This window comes from Zophobas morio, unplaced genomic scaffold (genome assembly GCF_036711695.1).
Source record: "Zophobas morio isolate AGI-343-1 ecotype UQ-CSIRO unplaced genomic scaffold, CSIRO_AGI_Zmor_V1 ptg000021l, whole genome shotgun sequence".
Lineage (NCBI taxonomy): Eukaryota > Metazoa > Arthropoda > Insecta > Coleoptera > Tenebrionidae > Zophobas > Zophobas morio.
Window position 1 is genome coordinate 4,569,341 of NW_026972126.1, and position 17,914 is coordinate 4,587,254.

Here is a 17,914-nt window from a genome sequence, read left to right on the forward strand (position 1 = left end):
CCTCTGGCTCAACGGAAGGTATATAAATAAAATCATTGTTATCGGGGTAAATATAAAAAAACCCTAAAATTAAATTGAAACTTTATTGGGAGTTCTAAAAATGCATTTCAAAGTACTTGGAAAAGTATTTGTGTACCTCGTTTCTACATGGAGTTTCTTGCTGCAATAAGAGAATGTATACCCAACCTTTTCGCCGACTTCAGTCGAAATTGTAGGTTTTACACATAACAACAAAGTAAAAAAGTATAATATTGCTTCAGTTCTTACGTTAGGTATGTACTATTATAAAAAATAGTAGCGCTGTAATCACAGAAAAATCACCAATAGGTAGCTCAAGATTACAAAATAACATACACTTAACCTAGCTATGAAATGAGTGGCGGCTTGTGCGAATGTATCTAACAATATATAACAAAAAACAAATACTGTTTCTAATACCATACAAAAAAAATATCACAAAAAAAGTTACGATACAAATCGTTAACAAAAACAAAACTTCACTTTTATTAATCAACATTATTTTAGAAACATTATAAAGTTTAACAAGAAAATTTAACAATTGCGTTACAAAATTGCTTCTTTTTCTTTCCCTGCTAAAGCTTTTTTCAGAGCCTGTTTGAATGAACTTAAGGCCGATATTAGCGACAATTTCAACCCCTTACTAACAGGCAATAAAGGAAATTCGGGTTTCAGAGGCTCATCTTCACAGTATTTCATCAATCTTTCACACATTTTCTCGCCGTTACTTTGGAAATGCGCCAAAACCTCTATTTGGAAAATCTTCGGTGCGGCGTTTAACAACTCCGTCATCGATTGTACCAACTTCAAAATAACAAATTCGTTATAAGTGCGCGAATTCTCGTACCCTTGCTGTGTGTGAGTTTGCCTTTCATAGCCTGCTTCATTGTAGTAGGGTTCTGCCACTAGAATTAGCCCTTGAATGGAAACGATCAATTGTAGAAGCGTACTATTCGGACCCCACACCTCACTCCCTCGCCCCATCCACGTTCCTAATAGAGACACGCAAACTTTTCCCTCAACATACAAATTCGGATTAAGTGCTTCAGTTATGTAGCTAATGTAATGCACAGAGGGCGGGTTTCTGGGGTAATCTGTACTCAGTTGAATATCAAAAAGGAACAATCCATCTTCATACGGAGTCTTCGCGGGTCCCCTGATCATCACCGACAGCAGATCCATTCGATTGTCGTACGTTCTAACCCACACCCCCGGTGGCAGGGATTCCTTGAGCAATTTGTACTCTTTTTGCAGGGCGACCAAGAACTTCTGCAAGTCCTTGGCTTCGAATTTGCTCGAGAAGTATCGATGAGTGTCGGGCGCTTCTTCGAAGATACAAAATGCGTCGCTTGTCGCAATGGCATCGACCGTTTTGTTAAACTTCGGTGGTGGTGTCGTTTCTTCGGGTGTTAGTAGAGAGTTTTGTAAGGCGGCGGTGCTTGGCGATGGCTTAAGCGTGTTTTCTGACGCGTTCGTTAGGACGGTTAAGGCTTGGCGGCCGCCGATGCGGCTTATAATTTCAGCGTAAGCTAAGTCCAAGCGCATTTTGAGCATTACTAGGAGTTCTACGCAGAGATTCTCTTGGGATTTTTCGGCCGGTTCGGAGCTGTCGGGAGTTGGTGGACCTGGAGAGGAGAATCGAGTTAAAAATACACGAATAGCAAACAAATTGCAACATTTGCAGGATCCACATTTTATCTACAATCATAAATACATCACAGAAAATCTCAATTTTCAAGTGATCTATCTAAATCTGCCATCGCTGCGCACAAATAGGCGAACGTAAAAAATCAAAGGCATTTGGCCAAAAATGTTCGCCTAATCTTCCTCATTGCTGTGTCAGTTTAACATAAAGTATCCGTTTTACACCATGAAAAAATGTTAATTTGGCCAACCGAGATAAATGGGAGCATAAACTATTCCATGCTCCCAATTGTACATATCTGTACATGCGCGCGCAATCGACAAACCTAAATAAATGAACCACAATCAATTTCCTAGAGAAGAAGTAATAATTCGATAAAAAATCCCCTTCTGGTCATGGATAAGCAACAACTTCTCTACTTAAATGATCTACTTACAGGACTCCCCACTGCATTCTTTATTGCTTTCGATTTGAGCATTAACTTTACTCTCCAACTTTATCATTTTCTGAATATTTTCCTTTTCAGCATTTTTTAATTTATTCGATGCAGAAAGACTCTCCTTTGAAAATAATCTTCCTCTCAATTCTATTCCCATAGATTTTGCTTTTTTCTTAGTTTCAAGCAATAAAGCCTAAAAAAAAATAATTGTATCCCAAATACATCTTCGGCCAGAACCTACCTGAAAGTGCTTGCTTTCTAAGCTAAAAAACGACGTGCCGAGATACTTATCTAAATAACTAGAATTGTCATATACGCATAATAAATCTTTAAGAAACTGCAACCAAAAATATATTAACTTTCTAAATAATCCTGCAACGTTCCACTAACATGGAAATTTTTATTAATGTTGTGTTGTCTAAAGGCTTCTCTAAGATAACTAATCCTGCTCCTAATAAAATCCACCTTGGCGGCCATATTTTGAAGATTGATTTCGTCGGTGACGTCGCCGTCGAATGACTCAACGCTCTCAGTTTCCCATGAGTAAGCGTCTTCGCTTAGGTCGTCGTCGCTTTCGAAGCCGTCAGGGAAATCAAAGTCTTCGCTTTCTGGAATGAGTTCGATGTTATGAGGCCAACAGTGTTCTTTCGTACCGCCTAACCACTGGACGATTACATAACCCTAATAAAATATTATCATCGTAACAAATCGGGCGAACGGGTGAACTTACTTGTGGACAACTGTCAATTACTTTTCCCATTTTATCTTCTTGAGTAGGCTTTGCTTTAACTACACTACCTGGACGGAATACGTATTTAACGTGTTTTTTCAGATCGTAAACACTTAGCTCGTTTGTCGCAAGTTCTTCTGGTTTCTTACCCGGATCAGTTTGAGTGAACCATTTTATCTAAAATATTTACTGTAAAAAAACTCTGTTGCATAGTACTTTTCTAAAAAAATAATTATAATTTTTTTGGAAAAAGTTAAATCGACCGGGGTCGTTGTGAGACAGTCAATATTATGGTAGGAACGAAATTAACTGGTTTTCTAAATATGTTACGATGTTGACGTTTTTATGCAGTAGACACCCTACTGACTAGTATTAGATTACCTATTACAGCATTCGTGTAATGAGCGAAAAAATTCATGTTTAACTTTAATGCATATATTGGATGTTATACTTTGGAACATATTGAATCACACAAACGTGGAGCCCAGAAAAATCTAGATTGCGTAAATAAATAAATTTAAAGAGTACTTTTTAAGATTTAGTATTTGCATTAAAAACAAATTTGAAATGTTTGTACGATTATGTCAAAATTGCAAGGAGAAAAAGTGGATCCAAGATTATTTGGACAGAACTTCCTCCGTCTATGAACAAATGCAGTTTCTTCGAAAAATTATAATTTTTTTTATTGAAAGAATGCGACTATTAACCTCGTACCAAGCTGTCTCCTCAAAACAGAGGAAGCGAATAAAATTATAATATACGCTATAATGGAGCAAAAATTTAATTTGGGCAAATAGCTGTTGTGGTAATTCTTACTTTATTATTAAATATAGGCGGACGCAACATTGGTGTATTCTCAAATTTTCGAGAAAATGGGGTGAATCGTACTTGATTTGATAAATAAAAAAATATAGATGACATCCGCCACAGGGCAGAAGTTCGACAATCAGTCGTCTAAACCACTCATGCACGAGGTATAGTTTCCCCAGTTCTAAGTCGGTTTTATGATGTGTAAAAGTTAACTTGCTTTACAATAGATTACTACTGCCGCTGATGGGACAGTCCTAAATAAGGATTTGCCCATGCCGTTACCATTGTACTGTATAATGGTTAAATTTTTATTTATGACTGTCCCATCACCGGCAGTAGTAATCTATTGTTAAGGAAGTTAAATTTTATACAATAAAACCGAATTAGAACTGGGGAAACTATATTTGATGCATACACAAGATATTGGCTACATAAAACACGTCGAAAATATAGCACGAAAAAAAATGTTTGTGAAGTAAGTGTAACAAGGGGGATTCATAAACCATTAGTGTAGGAGTATATATATTATAAAACTTTAATTAATTACTTCGAGAACAATTAACGTTTATTTTTACATAGTTTAGTTCATAAGGAAAACTTTAGTTAACATTTTTTTTATATATTCTTTTCATCATTATATTCATTTCGTTCATTTATTTTATATCTGCATTTGTAGTTTCTTTTTTTTGTCATTTCCTGTAATTGGGTGCTTATGCCCGTGGGAAATCAATATATTATTATTATTATTTTACAAAATTTAGATGAGGGGACGTCATCAAATTGTTGGTGAGGACGATTGGACAAATTTTGGTTAGAGTTTTACCATCTTGGTAGATCCCAATACAATATTTCGGGAAGTAAAAATTAGGAACCTGACAAATTTGAATGACTAATAAAAAATGGTGTTCAAATACAGTACAAAACATTATTCTATTAAAAAAGCTACCTACAAATTTTAGCTACCAGAAAAATCTATATTTGGCCACAGAATTCCGCTTTATCAAAGAAATATGTGGCAATCAGGAGTTATCATATTCGCTAAAACTTAAGACAACTCCACTTTTCTAAAAAGCCACTACGTCTTGGTAGAAAATTTTCGTTAGTGAAAATATAAATTTCCTACGACTAGTAATCTTTAACGTTTAAAATTTTGCAGGAACAAAGTAATCTTAGTTATCTGTGAAAATCAACTTCATAAATCGGACGACTCGGCACTTTGGTAATGTTTTTTTTTTGTTTATGGCTGAAAATAAACGATGCATGATTTTCCAGCTTCGTAAATTCCATTGAAAATTTTAGTTTCCTCCTGTTCTAAACAACGCCGCTAAATCTGAATCAATTTGAAATAATAACAACATTTTTATAATACTGCAGGAAACATTAAATGTGCACAACACTAAAATATGTTTACGAAACACAATTCCATGATAATTTAACGTTTTATACCAAATATTTTCTTTAACTATTTAACTTTGTTTATTCCAGAACTGTATTTATTTTTATAATTACAATAGATCTATAATTCAAAGGAAATAAATACAAATGAAGTAAATAAAAACGATATAAAAATAGCAACCACTGTAATAAAATATAATCGTTTCAAAGCTCGAAATAAAAATACATTATACTAAGTCTACTTAGTGCTTCCCTATATAATCGGATATTGATGAGATAACTACTACGACTTGAAGTTATCACGATATAAAGATTAACATTAAGAAAATATATTTTTATAATGGATGACAAATAAATCGATAAAAATAGTCGTCAGGATAGGATTAAATGAACACGCTGTTCTTCTAGTTGTCTGTTGTAAATAACATGGAATGAAAAAGGTAGGTGGTAAGTAAATGTTGTAATAAAGTTCATCCGGCGAATAGCTACTTGCATGCTTTCTCGACATTTCATGACCCCTAGAGCCGTTTTCGTCTATCTGTCTGCTATCTGTGTCGATTTTATTGGGCAGGTAATCTCCGAAACAACTAAACCGACTGTGTCAAATTGTGTATGCATTTTAGGAACATCCTACAACCAGTAAAACGTTAACCAAAATTTGTCTAAGAATTTCCACTAACAATGTGATGACGCCACCTCAAAATTTTACACAGTAAATGTTACTTACTTTGTATAAAATAACATACTCCCTATACCTGGTGTTTATGAATCCGCTTTGCGTTTTTGTCCTCTTCCGAAAAAAATCCCAACTATATAACAACATTTTAAATCAGTATAAGCTGATAGCCGTATCGATTATAAACGCGAAGCATGCCAATTCGATTTCCTCATGCACTATTTTTTTCCTTGCACTACGAATGGTGATACTTTTTTCAAACTGTATAATTTTTCGAATAAGCTGAATTTTTTGGAGCGTTGTCTACGAGCGAGCGAGTTCTGTCTAAATAATAACCTCAGATCAATTTTTTTTTCGAAAAACAGGGAGTTCTAACATGCTACCTACCATTAAAGATACAATCTAACTGAATTCTGATGGCCATGAATATATTGATTTCGAAATCAATTACAGCCGATATAAATAAAATTTATTGTTGAAACACACTCCGTAAGCAAACCTAAATAATTGGTCCAAAGTAATTGGAACAAAACTTCCCTCGCCCCTCGATTTTTGAAATGGAAATAAATATATCCTCTGCAAATAAATTAAGTTTAGAATTGTTTTGAATAGATACCCAGGCATCATTTAGACTTTCTGTAAATAATTTTGTATTCTTAGCATGCTCTTCTCAAAATATTTTCGCTCTAGGAGTATGTCGTATAGGCCGTTTGCTTACGTCAGATCAAGGAATTGCACGGGGAATAGCAAGGCTCTTTCTATTCTAGTCGACTAGTTTGTTAGTTTTTTCTATTGTAGGTACTTATATATTTTTTGCAAATTATTTATGCACTTACATCGTCAACATATAACAGATTGGGTTACCAGAAACGGACTCAATTTAAGTCATTCTTCTTACGTATTCGCATATTCGCGTAACCTCAAAGTTGGTTAAAGTGCAAAAAGAGGCGTGGCTTATCTATTGTGGCACAGGAAATTGACGAAACTTGTTCAGAACTGTCAACACAAGTAAGCAACATGAAAATCTGTTAGTAACATTAATGCGATAAAAACAGAAAATACTGTCAAATACAGTCAAAACTATACATTTAAAAATTGCTTTAGGTACAACACGTATTAGAGTACGTAACGAAAAAATTACTGATTGGTAATAAATAAGTCCCAAAAATCATTAAATCGGTTTGACAGTTATGATTAGCTATATTTTCGGATTTTAAAAGATGTAAAAACCAAAAAAAAACAACATGAAAACATATTTTTTTCAAAGTGACCCTACCCTACGCAGTGCGGCTACCGCTCGGGAAGCAAAAGTTACCTCAGCTGTCCTTTCAAGAAAATTGACTTTCTGTACTACACCGTACTTGTCAGAACCGTCATTATTACTATTAGGCACAACCCATTCTCCTGGAAAAAACTCATGATCGTCCAAAGAGACCGAATAATACAATTCGGTCGTAGGGATATCCTTTTCTTCGGTACCGTCCTGCCACACGACCGTTGCTTTTGAATCCGTGCAAAGAACCTAAAACCCAACAATACCAACTATTTCAACTTTTCGACCGTTTACTCACTTCGACCGCCACTATCGAACCCGACGAGAATTTATTCAACTTCGGCGGGCAGTGTTTCTTACGGGGTTTGATCTTCGTCAACCTGTACGTCGAAATCTCCCCGTTGTTGTCAGATTCTTCGTCTTCTTCCGTGCACCAGTCGTCTTCAGCGTCGTACGGCTCCGCACAGGTGTTCATGAACGCTGTATTTTCCGTTCTAGGCACTTTGTCGGGTAAATGTTGGAGCGATTTTTTCTTGATCCATTCGCGTTTCTTTAGCAAAATGTCGGTGGGTTTTAATTTTAACAAGTGACGATCGCATATAACTAAATGTTCCGAATAAGGCAGGACTTTTAATCTTAAAAGGCAACAACGACACGTCCACAGGTTGGTTCAAAGAGTGAAGTTTTAGCTAGTTACCTTTTGATTTCATCTTCTTTCAGTTCTCCATATTCTGTGTGACCGTTTGACGTGCACCACCACACTTCTATCAGGCAGATTTCGATGCTTTGTATCGTGAACGTTTGACCAATCTCCATCTTTCGCTTCATCGCTTTCGATTTCTTTATCCATTTCGGGTCCTTCAGGTGCATTGGCGTGCAAATCTTTAACAAGGATAACATATTTACTGATTCGCTGAAAAATTTAGCTTTAACGTTTCGCCATTTTGATTTAAAAGTAGGACGAAAAATTTGAGCAAGAAATGAGTAATAAACAGTCAGTAACAGTAACAACAAGTTTATTACAGTGCTCTTGTGCATTATTATTCTGAAAAAATTGGCCTGTTATTGGACGCTCACCCTGAAGAACAAAATTCACTTTTTTAGAAAAAAAGATAAACAGAGAATGTCAGTCATAGTGTAAAGAAAAAAATGCTTATCAAACCTCTGAGCAATCAAGTATATCTGCACGTGCGTAAAAACTCACCGCGGATTCATAAACCACAAGTAGAGAAATGTTACTTTATAAAATTTTAACAGCTTTTTCGTAAAATTAAAAAATTTGATTATGCGAATTTTATTTTTTACACACATGTGCGCACGTTTCAAATCAGTTTTCCTTAACAAAATTTTGTGATGACGTTATCAACATCATATCTATCAATTTGGGTATATGCAATATAATACTAATGATAACAGTATTGTATTCCAAAATTTTCGGGAAAATGGAGTGAGCAATTATATATTTTTTGTTAGTCTTTCAATTCATTGGAATTAGAAAAATCAAACGTTAGAAGTTTTAATTACGCTTATTCAGTTTTTAAGTGATTGATATTATGTATATAAGTATGCGACTGTGTGTCATGTTTGAATTGTGTTTCTGCGAGTTTTAAGCAATAACAAATATGTATTTTCATTTACGTTACTAAACAGTAATAGTGTTATTTATGTTTACAAAATGTACTCGGAACATTTTTAATTAATGTTTTACTATATCTGTTTTGAAACTAAAAAATTGGTCTAAGAGTCTAGACTGAATCTGCTTTGCCCCTGAAGAACAGGCCAACAAAAAATACAGTTTTTTCAAAAAAATTGATTTTGCGAGTTTTATTTTTTTCATGATGCTAAGTTAAATAAATCGACAAAGGTTTATAAATCACAAGTTTAGTTTTTTTTTTTTAATTTAAATAACATTTAATGTGTACAATTTTTAGGTGACGTCATCAAATTGTTGGTGAGCACAATCAAATAAAACTTGATAACAATAAATCCAATAGTTTCTGAGATTATCTGTCTAATTAGTCGAGGCAAACGAAAGGCGATACACAAACAGACGAAACATTCGAGAAGTAGAAAAATATCAAAAAGTAGCGTTTTATGTTGTAAATATTTTAATTTTAGTCAGTGTTCAATTTATTTTGATTTAAATTGCATTTAAAATGCCGCAATATGCATTACGTTTTCGTAATTTGAAAAAAAAAAAAAAATGAAAAAAAAATGGTCCAAGGTTACTTCGACAGAACTTCCTTCGCTTTTGAAGTACAGTCCAACAAATTCCGCCTCTTTGAAAAATTAAAAAAAAAAAAATAGGATGACGTCATAAACATGGATAATACTAGTAACAGCACAAAAAAAAGGTAGTTACAGCCAGCGTATTACCAATGCAAGAAAAAGAAGTAAGGGCCAAGTTCAGCATCGAACCCACAACCGCAGTCACCCTTCTTCCCGAAAAAGTTATTGCGCCACGAGGACCAACACGGGATATAACGTCATTGTTTTTATGAAAATTTGAACGTTTAGCGAAAAAACTGAAAGCGGATTTGAATACTACAAGTACAGGAGTATATTTTTGTATAACATTCAAATCATTTTAAAATAGAATTCATTGAAATGACGTCATCAAATTGTTGGTGGGGATGGTCAGTCAAATTTACATGATATTTTTAATATACATTTAAAATTTGACAATAATCGGTCCAGCAGTTTCGGAGATTACGTGTCTAATAAAAATGGATACAGACACCAGACAGACAGACGGAAACGGGAGACTAGTTTTTTCGTACTGTTGGGGTAATGAAACGTCGAGAAAACATAAAAGCGGCCATTCGTCCGATGAACTCGATTACTATACTTCCTTAGTTTACGCCCAGAAAGTACAAAATTAAAAAAACACGCTTTTAACAGTAAATGTGACACACGACTTTTGTCACTACTGTCAAGAGTACGATTGCACTCAAATTTTGTGACATATCGCATATGCTGGATAGTACCAAATTATTGTGTTATAATCCAAATTACACACCCTTGCAAAGTTAATCGCTGCGAGAGTTAGAATAGGTTAAAATCGACTTCCTACAATTGTTTACATTTATAGTTTGTTACAAGTAAAGTTAATGTGAGCTTGTTAATTAAATGACTTAACTCCTGCAGATCCTACTTATCACAGTCTTTATAACAAAAAAATAAAATTCGCAAAGTCAAATTCTAGAATTTTTCGAAAAAGCTGGATGTGCTATAAACCTTACACCATTTTTGTACTATAACCTATATGTTCAAAATTAAAAATATGAAAATATTACTAAACTACAAATAAAAGAACATGTAGAATTAAGATATTATGTATCTATTTTATCGATTACCTCAGAAACGGCAAAATTCTTTGTTTTTACTTCCCAAGCGTAAGCTAAGGAAGTATAGTAATCCAGTCCATCGGATGAATTGCGACTTTTATGTTTTCTCTACATTTCATGACTCCTACAATCCTACAATACGAAAAAAGTAGTCTCCCGTTTCCGTCTGGCTGTCTATCTGTCTGGGCTCTGTATACACTTTTATTAGACACGTGATCTCCGAAACTGCTAGAGTGATTGTTGTCAAATTTTGAATTAGAACTATCGTGCAGATAGTTAAATGCTAACCAAAGTTTGGTTAGTCATCTCCACCAACAATCTGGTGGCGTGATTTCAATGAACCATATTTTAAAATGAATTGAATGTTACAGAAAAATATACTCCTACACTTGTAGTGTACGACTCCGTTTTCAATTTTTTCGCAAAACGTTCAAATTTTCGAAAAAACATTTGCAAGGTATAATAACGTTATATCACCAACACAGAATGTAGGTCTCCGTGGCTTTCTCGGAGAACCCGCGACGTTCAGTAATGGGTTCGATGTAGAACTTGGCTCTTTCCTTTTTTTTGCATTGGTAATGGCCTGTGGCTATTTTTTTGTGCTGTGAATAGTATTATCCATGTTGATGACGTCAGTTCAAAATTTTTATTGGTCAAATTAAGAACGACGAATTACCCCATTTTCTCGAAAATGTGAGAATACGCACATCTTTATATAAAAATGATAAAATACGAATTGTAATATTCATAACAATTTGTTCGCTTGTGGTTTAATAATTTTAGTCCTGTGTTTTGAGAAAACAAACTTATTCAAGTCAAACTAATTCTACGTGATATTCTTTCAATGTATAAACATAAATGAACACTTGAGCTTCAAATAGCTATTACCTAGTGCTGCAGGACATTGTATCCCGTTAGTTATGTGTTTTAAATGCGGGGGTGTTATTTATGCCAATGGTTGTTACTTTACAGAGGTTATCACAAAACGAAAATCGTAAAATTAAATTTTATAATTGTTTTAAAGAGTTGGATTTGATTTTATTGATCAAATTAAGAACCTCACTTCCTACAAAATGTGAGGATCCCACGTCTTTATTTAATTATGATGAAATGAGAATAATAACCATATTCAAGATATTTTGTTCCATTGTGGCTTAATTAATCATTTTAGTCCTGTTTTTAGGAGACAACTCATTCAAATCAAACAAATTTCTACGTGACATTCTTTCCATGTATAAACAATTAAACATAAACAATCGAGGTTAAACATGTACACTGATAACAGTACACTCTTTTCTGTTGGTTATTTGCTTTGAGCATATTTCATATTGTCCGTATGTCGGCGGACGGCATCCCCTTGGCATTTGCATCTTCGCGGCGCACGGCGTTCGAGGTGTCATTTAAACCACTGGTTTTTACTACATAAAGGTTATCAGAAAACAAAAATTTTGTATAATTTTTCAAAGCGGGATTTGTTGGACTGTACTTCAAGGGCGAGAGAAGTTCTGTCGAAGTAGCCTCGGACCAATTTTTTTGTAATCGACTCTGTCGACCCTAGAGTACGAAGGAATAGGTCTTCCGTTTCCGTCTGTCCATTTTATTAGACAGATAATCTCCGAAACTACTGAACCGATTGTTCCAATTTTTTTTAACAACAGAGATATAATTTATTAGCTCCTAGTAATTAGGTCCGGGCCTGTTAGACCTTACCAAATGATAATAATAATTTCCATCTACCTATTGTCGTCTAGCTACAGATTATGACTCTTGGCTCAATGCGGGGCGTCGAATATCGAGCTGGGCTGTCGAAGGACGCACTGTGCTAATATCCAAAAGTGGAGATTTGTCAGATCCCAAGAACTATAGGCCGATCACATGCCTCAACACCTGCTACAAGCTCTTCACTAGGATCTTGTACGCCAGGTTGGAGATGTTAATCAGACCGGTATTAAATAAGATCAGCGGGCAGCGTGGGGTAAGGAGGAACGTGGAGGGTTGCCGAGAGAACGTGGTAATAGACAATGTTGTCACCAGGGACTCCATTCACTACAAGCGCAATCTTTCCATGGCCTGGATAGATTACCGTAAGGCGTTTGATTCGACATCGCATGAGTTATTGTTACACTTGCTCAGTTGTCTTGCAGTACCTGTCCCATTAGTGAGATGCACAAAAGATCTGTTGCCGCTTTGGCGTACCCGCTTCACCATAACATCCGGTACGTGACGGGTCACTACGGAGTTGGTAACGCTCAGAAGGGGGGTTTTTCAGGGTGATTCCCTAAGTCCCCTTTTGTTCTGCATCTCACTGCTGCCGCTCTCCATTGCCTTAAAGCGGATCCATGGATATATGTGTGGACCACCAAGTGATCGAAGGCATCAGATCACCCATTTGTCTTATCTGGATGATCTAAAATTGTACTTCTCCGGAGAGAAAGATCTCAAACAATCTCTCAAAGTGGTCCAGGAGTATACGCAGGACGTTGGCATGGAGTTAGGAGCTGACAAGTGCGTAGTGTTCCATTTGAGGAGAGAACATGATGATGGAAGCATCTTCAGACATCTGGATGCCGAAGAGACATACAAATATCTTGGGATAGAACAACAGCGTGCACATGACGCTCCCAAGGTTAAAGCAACTCTTCGCGGAAAGTATAGGAACCTGCTTCGGAAGATTTGATCTTCCGAACCAACGGGAGAAAACAAGGTGTCAGCCACCAATATGCCTGCCGTTCCAGTCCTGCTCTACTCCTTTGGAGTAGTGAAGTGGACAGTTGATGAGTTGCGCAAGATCGACAGAGACACCCGAAAGATGATGCACATGCAACGTCCGTTCCCCGTTTGTATTTCTCACGACATCGAGGAAGCAGGGACTTCTTAGTTTGGAGTGCATGCATCGCAGAGTGGTCCTGGGATTAGCATTGAAGATCCTTAAGAGCTCAGATCTCCTCCTGCGAATGGTAAAAGGCCACGAGAACGCGGATGCGGGCGCGTTTATTTTTAAGGCGGCAACCAAGGCCGCTGAAGAACTTGGTCTCAATTTTGAAGTTAGGAAGTCGGGCCGGCGACGAGGAGACAACTTTGAGTTGGCAAGCGACTTGCAGCCCGACCACCTAAGAGCCTAAATAAAGGCTGCTGAACAGAATATGTTGTTCAGGCAGCATGTTGATAAACCTATGCAGGGTATGTTCTACCAGAACATCGAGAAAAAAAATTGCCAAAAAATCTTATTTCACTCTGAATATTATTTTATAAGCTTGCGAATTCAATATTTTGATTCAGATTATATCTCTATTAATAATTTTTATTACGACGAAACGAATTCGTTTCCAATTGATTTTATCATTAAATTCAAATGAACGAGATTGTGTATTGTTTGGAGAATATAAACAAAGAAAATTTATGTTATGTTGCGAGTTTTATTTTCGGAGTGATATTTATCTTTTATGGCGCAATTTCAAATTTAGGTTAAAATTGGTTAGCCTATTGTTTCGCGATTGTTTCACCTAAGGCTCTAACACTGACTTTTTTCTTGTTTATTTTTGCTAATCATTCAAATAAATTGCCATTAGCTATCCCATCTACCACTTAGTTAAAAAAGAATAGTATAATAATGTACGATTACATGATTTACAAATTTTAAGATTTTAAACGGCATAAATATATAAACAATTATAAACAACGAGTATTACTAAGGGTAAACAAAATTCCATCTTGAAATTTATTTAATATACATATTTTTGCCACAGCTAGGTTAAATACTTTCTAAATTAAATTGTAAAATGTTGCAAAATTCTTATTTTTCCGAAAGGCCTACATACGTAAGTTTACAAATACAGGTGAGTTAATAAATCACATGTATGGAAGCATATTATTTTGAATAATTTAAATACGATTTACTTAACAGAAGTTTGAGATGACGTCATACATTTTTTATGGAAGTGGTCAGACAAATTTTGGTAAGGGTTTTCCTTTTCCCATCTACACGATATTATGAAAACACATCTGAAGGTTCATAGCAATCAGTCCTGGAGTTTCGAGGATTATCTGCTTAATAAAACTGCCAACAGACGACAAGGCTGATGGAATCGGCAGACCTACATTATTATATTACGGGAGCTATGACATTTCGAGAAAACATGAATCTACTCTTCTCGCTTGAGAAACAAAGATGTAGAATAAATGGTCTTGTGTTAAAATGAACACGACAATGTCAAGAGACAGCAAGAAGAGCGACACAAAGTTTAAGAAATATTTATTTAAGAAGAGTAATTCATGGTGCAATGTATGTACCTTTATTATAAAAACAAACGTTTCAAAAACATGCAACGCGAAGAAGTTAATTATTATTGTTACAAATTTTGTGTTTAAAGCGGCAGCATGTAGCAGTTTTTAAAATTTTAAAAATTTCATTTCGTAGCGAAAATATTTAAATTATTATCATAGTTTTAGTAAACAAGTACTAGGAACGGCTGTATGCACATAAGCATTCGCAAATTCATGCAATAATAAATGTTGTTATATTTATTTATATGACACACATTTTACAAAATCTTATCTAAAAATGCGGTTTTCAGCCGTGACTAACTTCTTTATTTACTAAACGTCTACTTTCTCTGGAATTTTGCTAAAATTATGCAAAGTCTACCATCAGTTTAGATCGCAGCTAAGGCGAGGGGTAAGGGCACTACAGGTACCAGTGTAACGAGATATAACCTTGGGCCAAAGTTGACGACCTCCCTTTAGCCGTACATAAAGCTACTAACATAAAACTAATTGAGATCATTTTGTAAAAATCGTACGATTAAATACAAATATCTGTGTGGGTACATTTTTGTTTTGGAATTTCTTGCAAGTTCATCAGCAAGTCTTCCTGCCACATGTAACATGTACAGAAAGTGTAAAAGTATGCAAAAATCAAAATAAGACCACGAATTTAGTCGATTTTTTTAAACCTGTGTTTCTTGTATTATGAAACAACAGTAATAAATCTTAAGTTTTCTTGATAAAGGCATAAAATAGGCTATTTGACTGATTTTGGATCTCCCTGAATAGTTACATGAACTTTGGGAGATGTTTTGGGTTCATGTTTTTTTATTGTAAACTAAAAAACAATCAATATTGACTCTGCTGGGTTGTTGCAAACGGAATTCCACTTTTTTAAACATATCACAAAGCATTAGCTTTTCATTTAAAAAAATTAAACTTTCCTGCCAAAAAGGGGCTCCTAGAATATAGCGTGCGTAAAAGTACTTTGGCAATTAATATAATTAGTACTCTATAACCCTTGATGGTGAATCATGTTTTTCCACATATAGCAGCAAATATATAAAAATATTGAAAATCCTTTAGTTGTATATTGTTTTTTCAATAAAGTAAATATTTAGCTATTTAGCTACATGGCGTTTATGTGTATAATATATACGTAATTAATAAAATATGTACTTTTACCACGTAGGTAGCCTTTTTTTTTTGTTGTAAATATTTGATCACTACATATTTTTAGTGCTGATGTAAGCGATGAGTATGTGTAACAAGCAACTAATTTTTTAATACAATCACAATACAAAAAATTTATATCCTGATAATTTTTGCTTTATCATCCACACTCTGTGAACGCTTTTGAAAGAAAAGAAGGGAACTTTTAGACATGTGTTTCCCCTACAATTTTTTTTTTTTTATTATTTTAGGTAAAACACTTAATTCATACCACATACTGGCAAATTTTAATAAGCAACTATGAATAACACCAGCTTGTAATTTTATAATAGGAAATAATATTTGTTACTTACAACAGTCTGTCCAGGGTAACCAGGCCCTAGGTAGGCGCCATTGATGGAATGATTCCAATAATCCCTAATATTATAATTAATGCTACTCCTAACTTCAACTATAGATCCACATTTTGATTGCATCCTAATCATTTGATCTATGCTCTGAAAAACGAAGCGCATACATCACACACAATTTTCAAACAACTCTTCTGCAGCTCACCTGAATCCTTCCAAATTTATCACCCAAAGCAACAGCATCCCCTACATCGAATGGCTTCACAAAACACAACCTACTCTCTGGAACATGTTCAATGACTTTATCACTCTCAACAATTTGCACAGTAGCAAATTGTTTCGTTTTTTTGCAATAACCCCTCTGAGTCTCCTTTCCTTCTTCAAGTCTTCTTACAATATCTCCTGGAATGATGCTTCGACTCATCAGGTGCACTTTGCTTTGTCTGCAGATCTGCTTGCGGTTAGAGTTGCTCCACGAAACAAGGATTTGGCCCTTTTGTAGGGCTGAGTATTCATCACTGTCTGAACCTTCATAACTTTCACTGACTATACCAAATGTGATTCGTTTCCGTTCATCAAATTTGTAAACCAAATCGTGAGCGTAAAATTCTTTAACGTTGTCTGCGGTGACGGACATTACTTTGTCTTTGATGTTTTTTGTGGTATAAGCTAAAAACAACACTACGATTTTGAAATTGGATAGAAAAATGTTTTAAAATGGCCAATGCGATTCGGTTTTTTGACGTTTGGCCGGCGCATGACAATTACAGAAAAGAAACAAGGTGTTATATAGGCAACCATATTTACTGTGGTGTTGAAGAAGTTATATATCTTTATTGTCCATGAACAGCAAGTTAAGGCTATTCCAGCGTAATATTTATTCAGTTGATGCAAAATGTTCCTTAAAAATAAGGTTACTATCAATATGTGGCTGTCTTGATTTGTTTAGGATAAATACAAAGCCATAAACAAGTATACTAGTGTGAGCTAACATGAGTCGTAACAATTGCATATTATTAGTAACATTACTAATATAATTAATAACAGTAACAATTTTACGGCTGATAATGATTTGTTGCCATCGTTCTTAATAAAAAACGAAAGACATATATTTTATGAATTATTTTCTGCAACCATCAATATTTTCTGATCTTTGGAAAAAAGCACCAATTTATTGTTCCCATTACAAAAATGGTGAAAGTCTCGTCTACCCCGTGATAAGGAAGCTTTTTGATCACTCAGTGCGCTATAATAATATAACGTTTATCCCCACAATACCGAAAACACACAAAATAGAGTTTAGCTTCGTCTAGAATTAGATAATGCCAACGTAGTTGGCGAAACGCGTCGACCAATATTTTGTGTGCTTTGCACAGTCTATACGTGAATCTATAGCTAAAAACATAAATGGACATCATCATCATGTACTTCACTTTCTACTAGAGCATTGACACATAATAGATTATGATATACTATTGACAAAGTTAAGCCCATATGGATTTTCTCCACAATTTTTGAAGTTAGTGTCATCTTATTTGTCGAACCGTTCTAAATTATGTTTATTTCAGTAGCTATAATTCTTAAGAATTTGTGCCAAAATGCGAAGTTTCACAAGGATTCATTTTACGCTCATTATTATTCAAGAACTTATTCACCCAGCTGCAAAAACTTCGGCAGCTTTCAAAAACCGATATAAATATTTGAATATCACAAATGTATACACACAAAGAAAAAGAAGTCTGAATTAAAATAACTGGATGATAATACCTAAAGTCGGGAAACCAATAAACGTGCT

General features: G+C 34.9%; 1 protein-coding gene across 1 annotated transcript; it reads right to left on the reverse strand.

The window, feature by feature from the left end:
* Window positions 1-69: 69 nt before the first annotated feature.
* Window positions 70-16,961, reverse strand: LOC135132117 ((E3-independent) E2 ubiquitin-conjugating enzyme). The gene is made up of 10 exons (XM_064060073.1): window positions 16,325-16,961; window positions 16,123-16,266; window positions 7,684-7,868; window positions 7,285-7,621; window positions 7,029-7,235; window positions 2,833-3,009; window positions 2,493-2,783; window positions 2,344-2,439; window positions 2,100-2,295; window positions 70-1,643 (listed from the first exon to the last, which is right to left on the reverse strand). The coding sequence occupies exons 1-10, from the start codon at window positions 16,754-16,756 to the stop codon at window positions 565-567; spliced, it is 3,144 nt and encodes a 1,047-aa protein (XP_063916143.1). The 5' UTR covers window positions 16,757-16,961; the 3' UTR covers window positions 70-564.
* Between the last annotated feature and the right edge of the window lie 953 nt (window positions 16,962-17,914).

Bases quoted from the DNA above. Each gene is read 5' to 3' on its own strand.
- LOC135132117 (XM_064060073.1), bottom strand. From the start codon at position 16,756: ATGTCCGTCACCGCAGACAACGTTAAAGAATTTTACGCTCACGATTTG. The intron at 2,296-2,343 runs GTAGGTTCTGGC...ATTTTTTTTTAG, and splicing joins TAGAAAGCAAGCACTTTCAG to GCTTTATTGCTTGAAACTAA. The intron at 1,644-2,099 runs GTAAGTAGATCA...TCTCCTCTCCAG, and splicing joins AGAATGCAGTGGGGAGTCCT to GTCCACCAACTCCCGACAGC.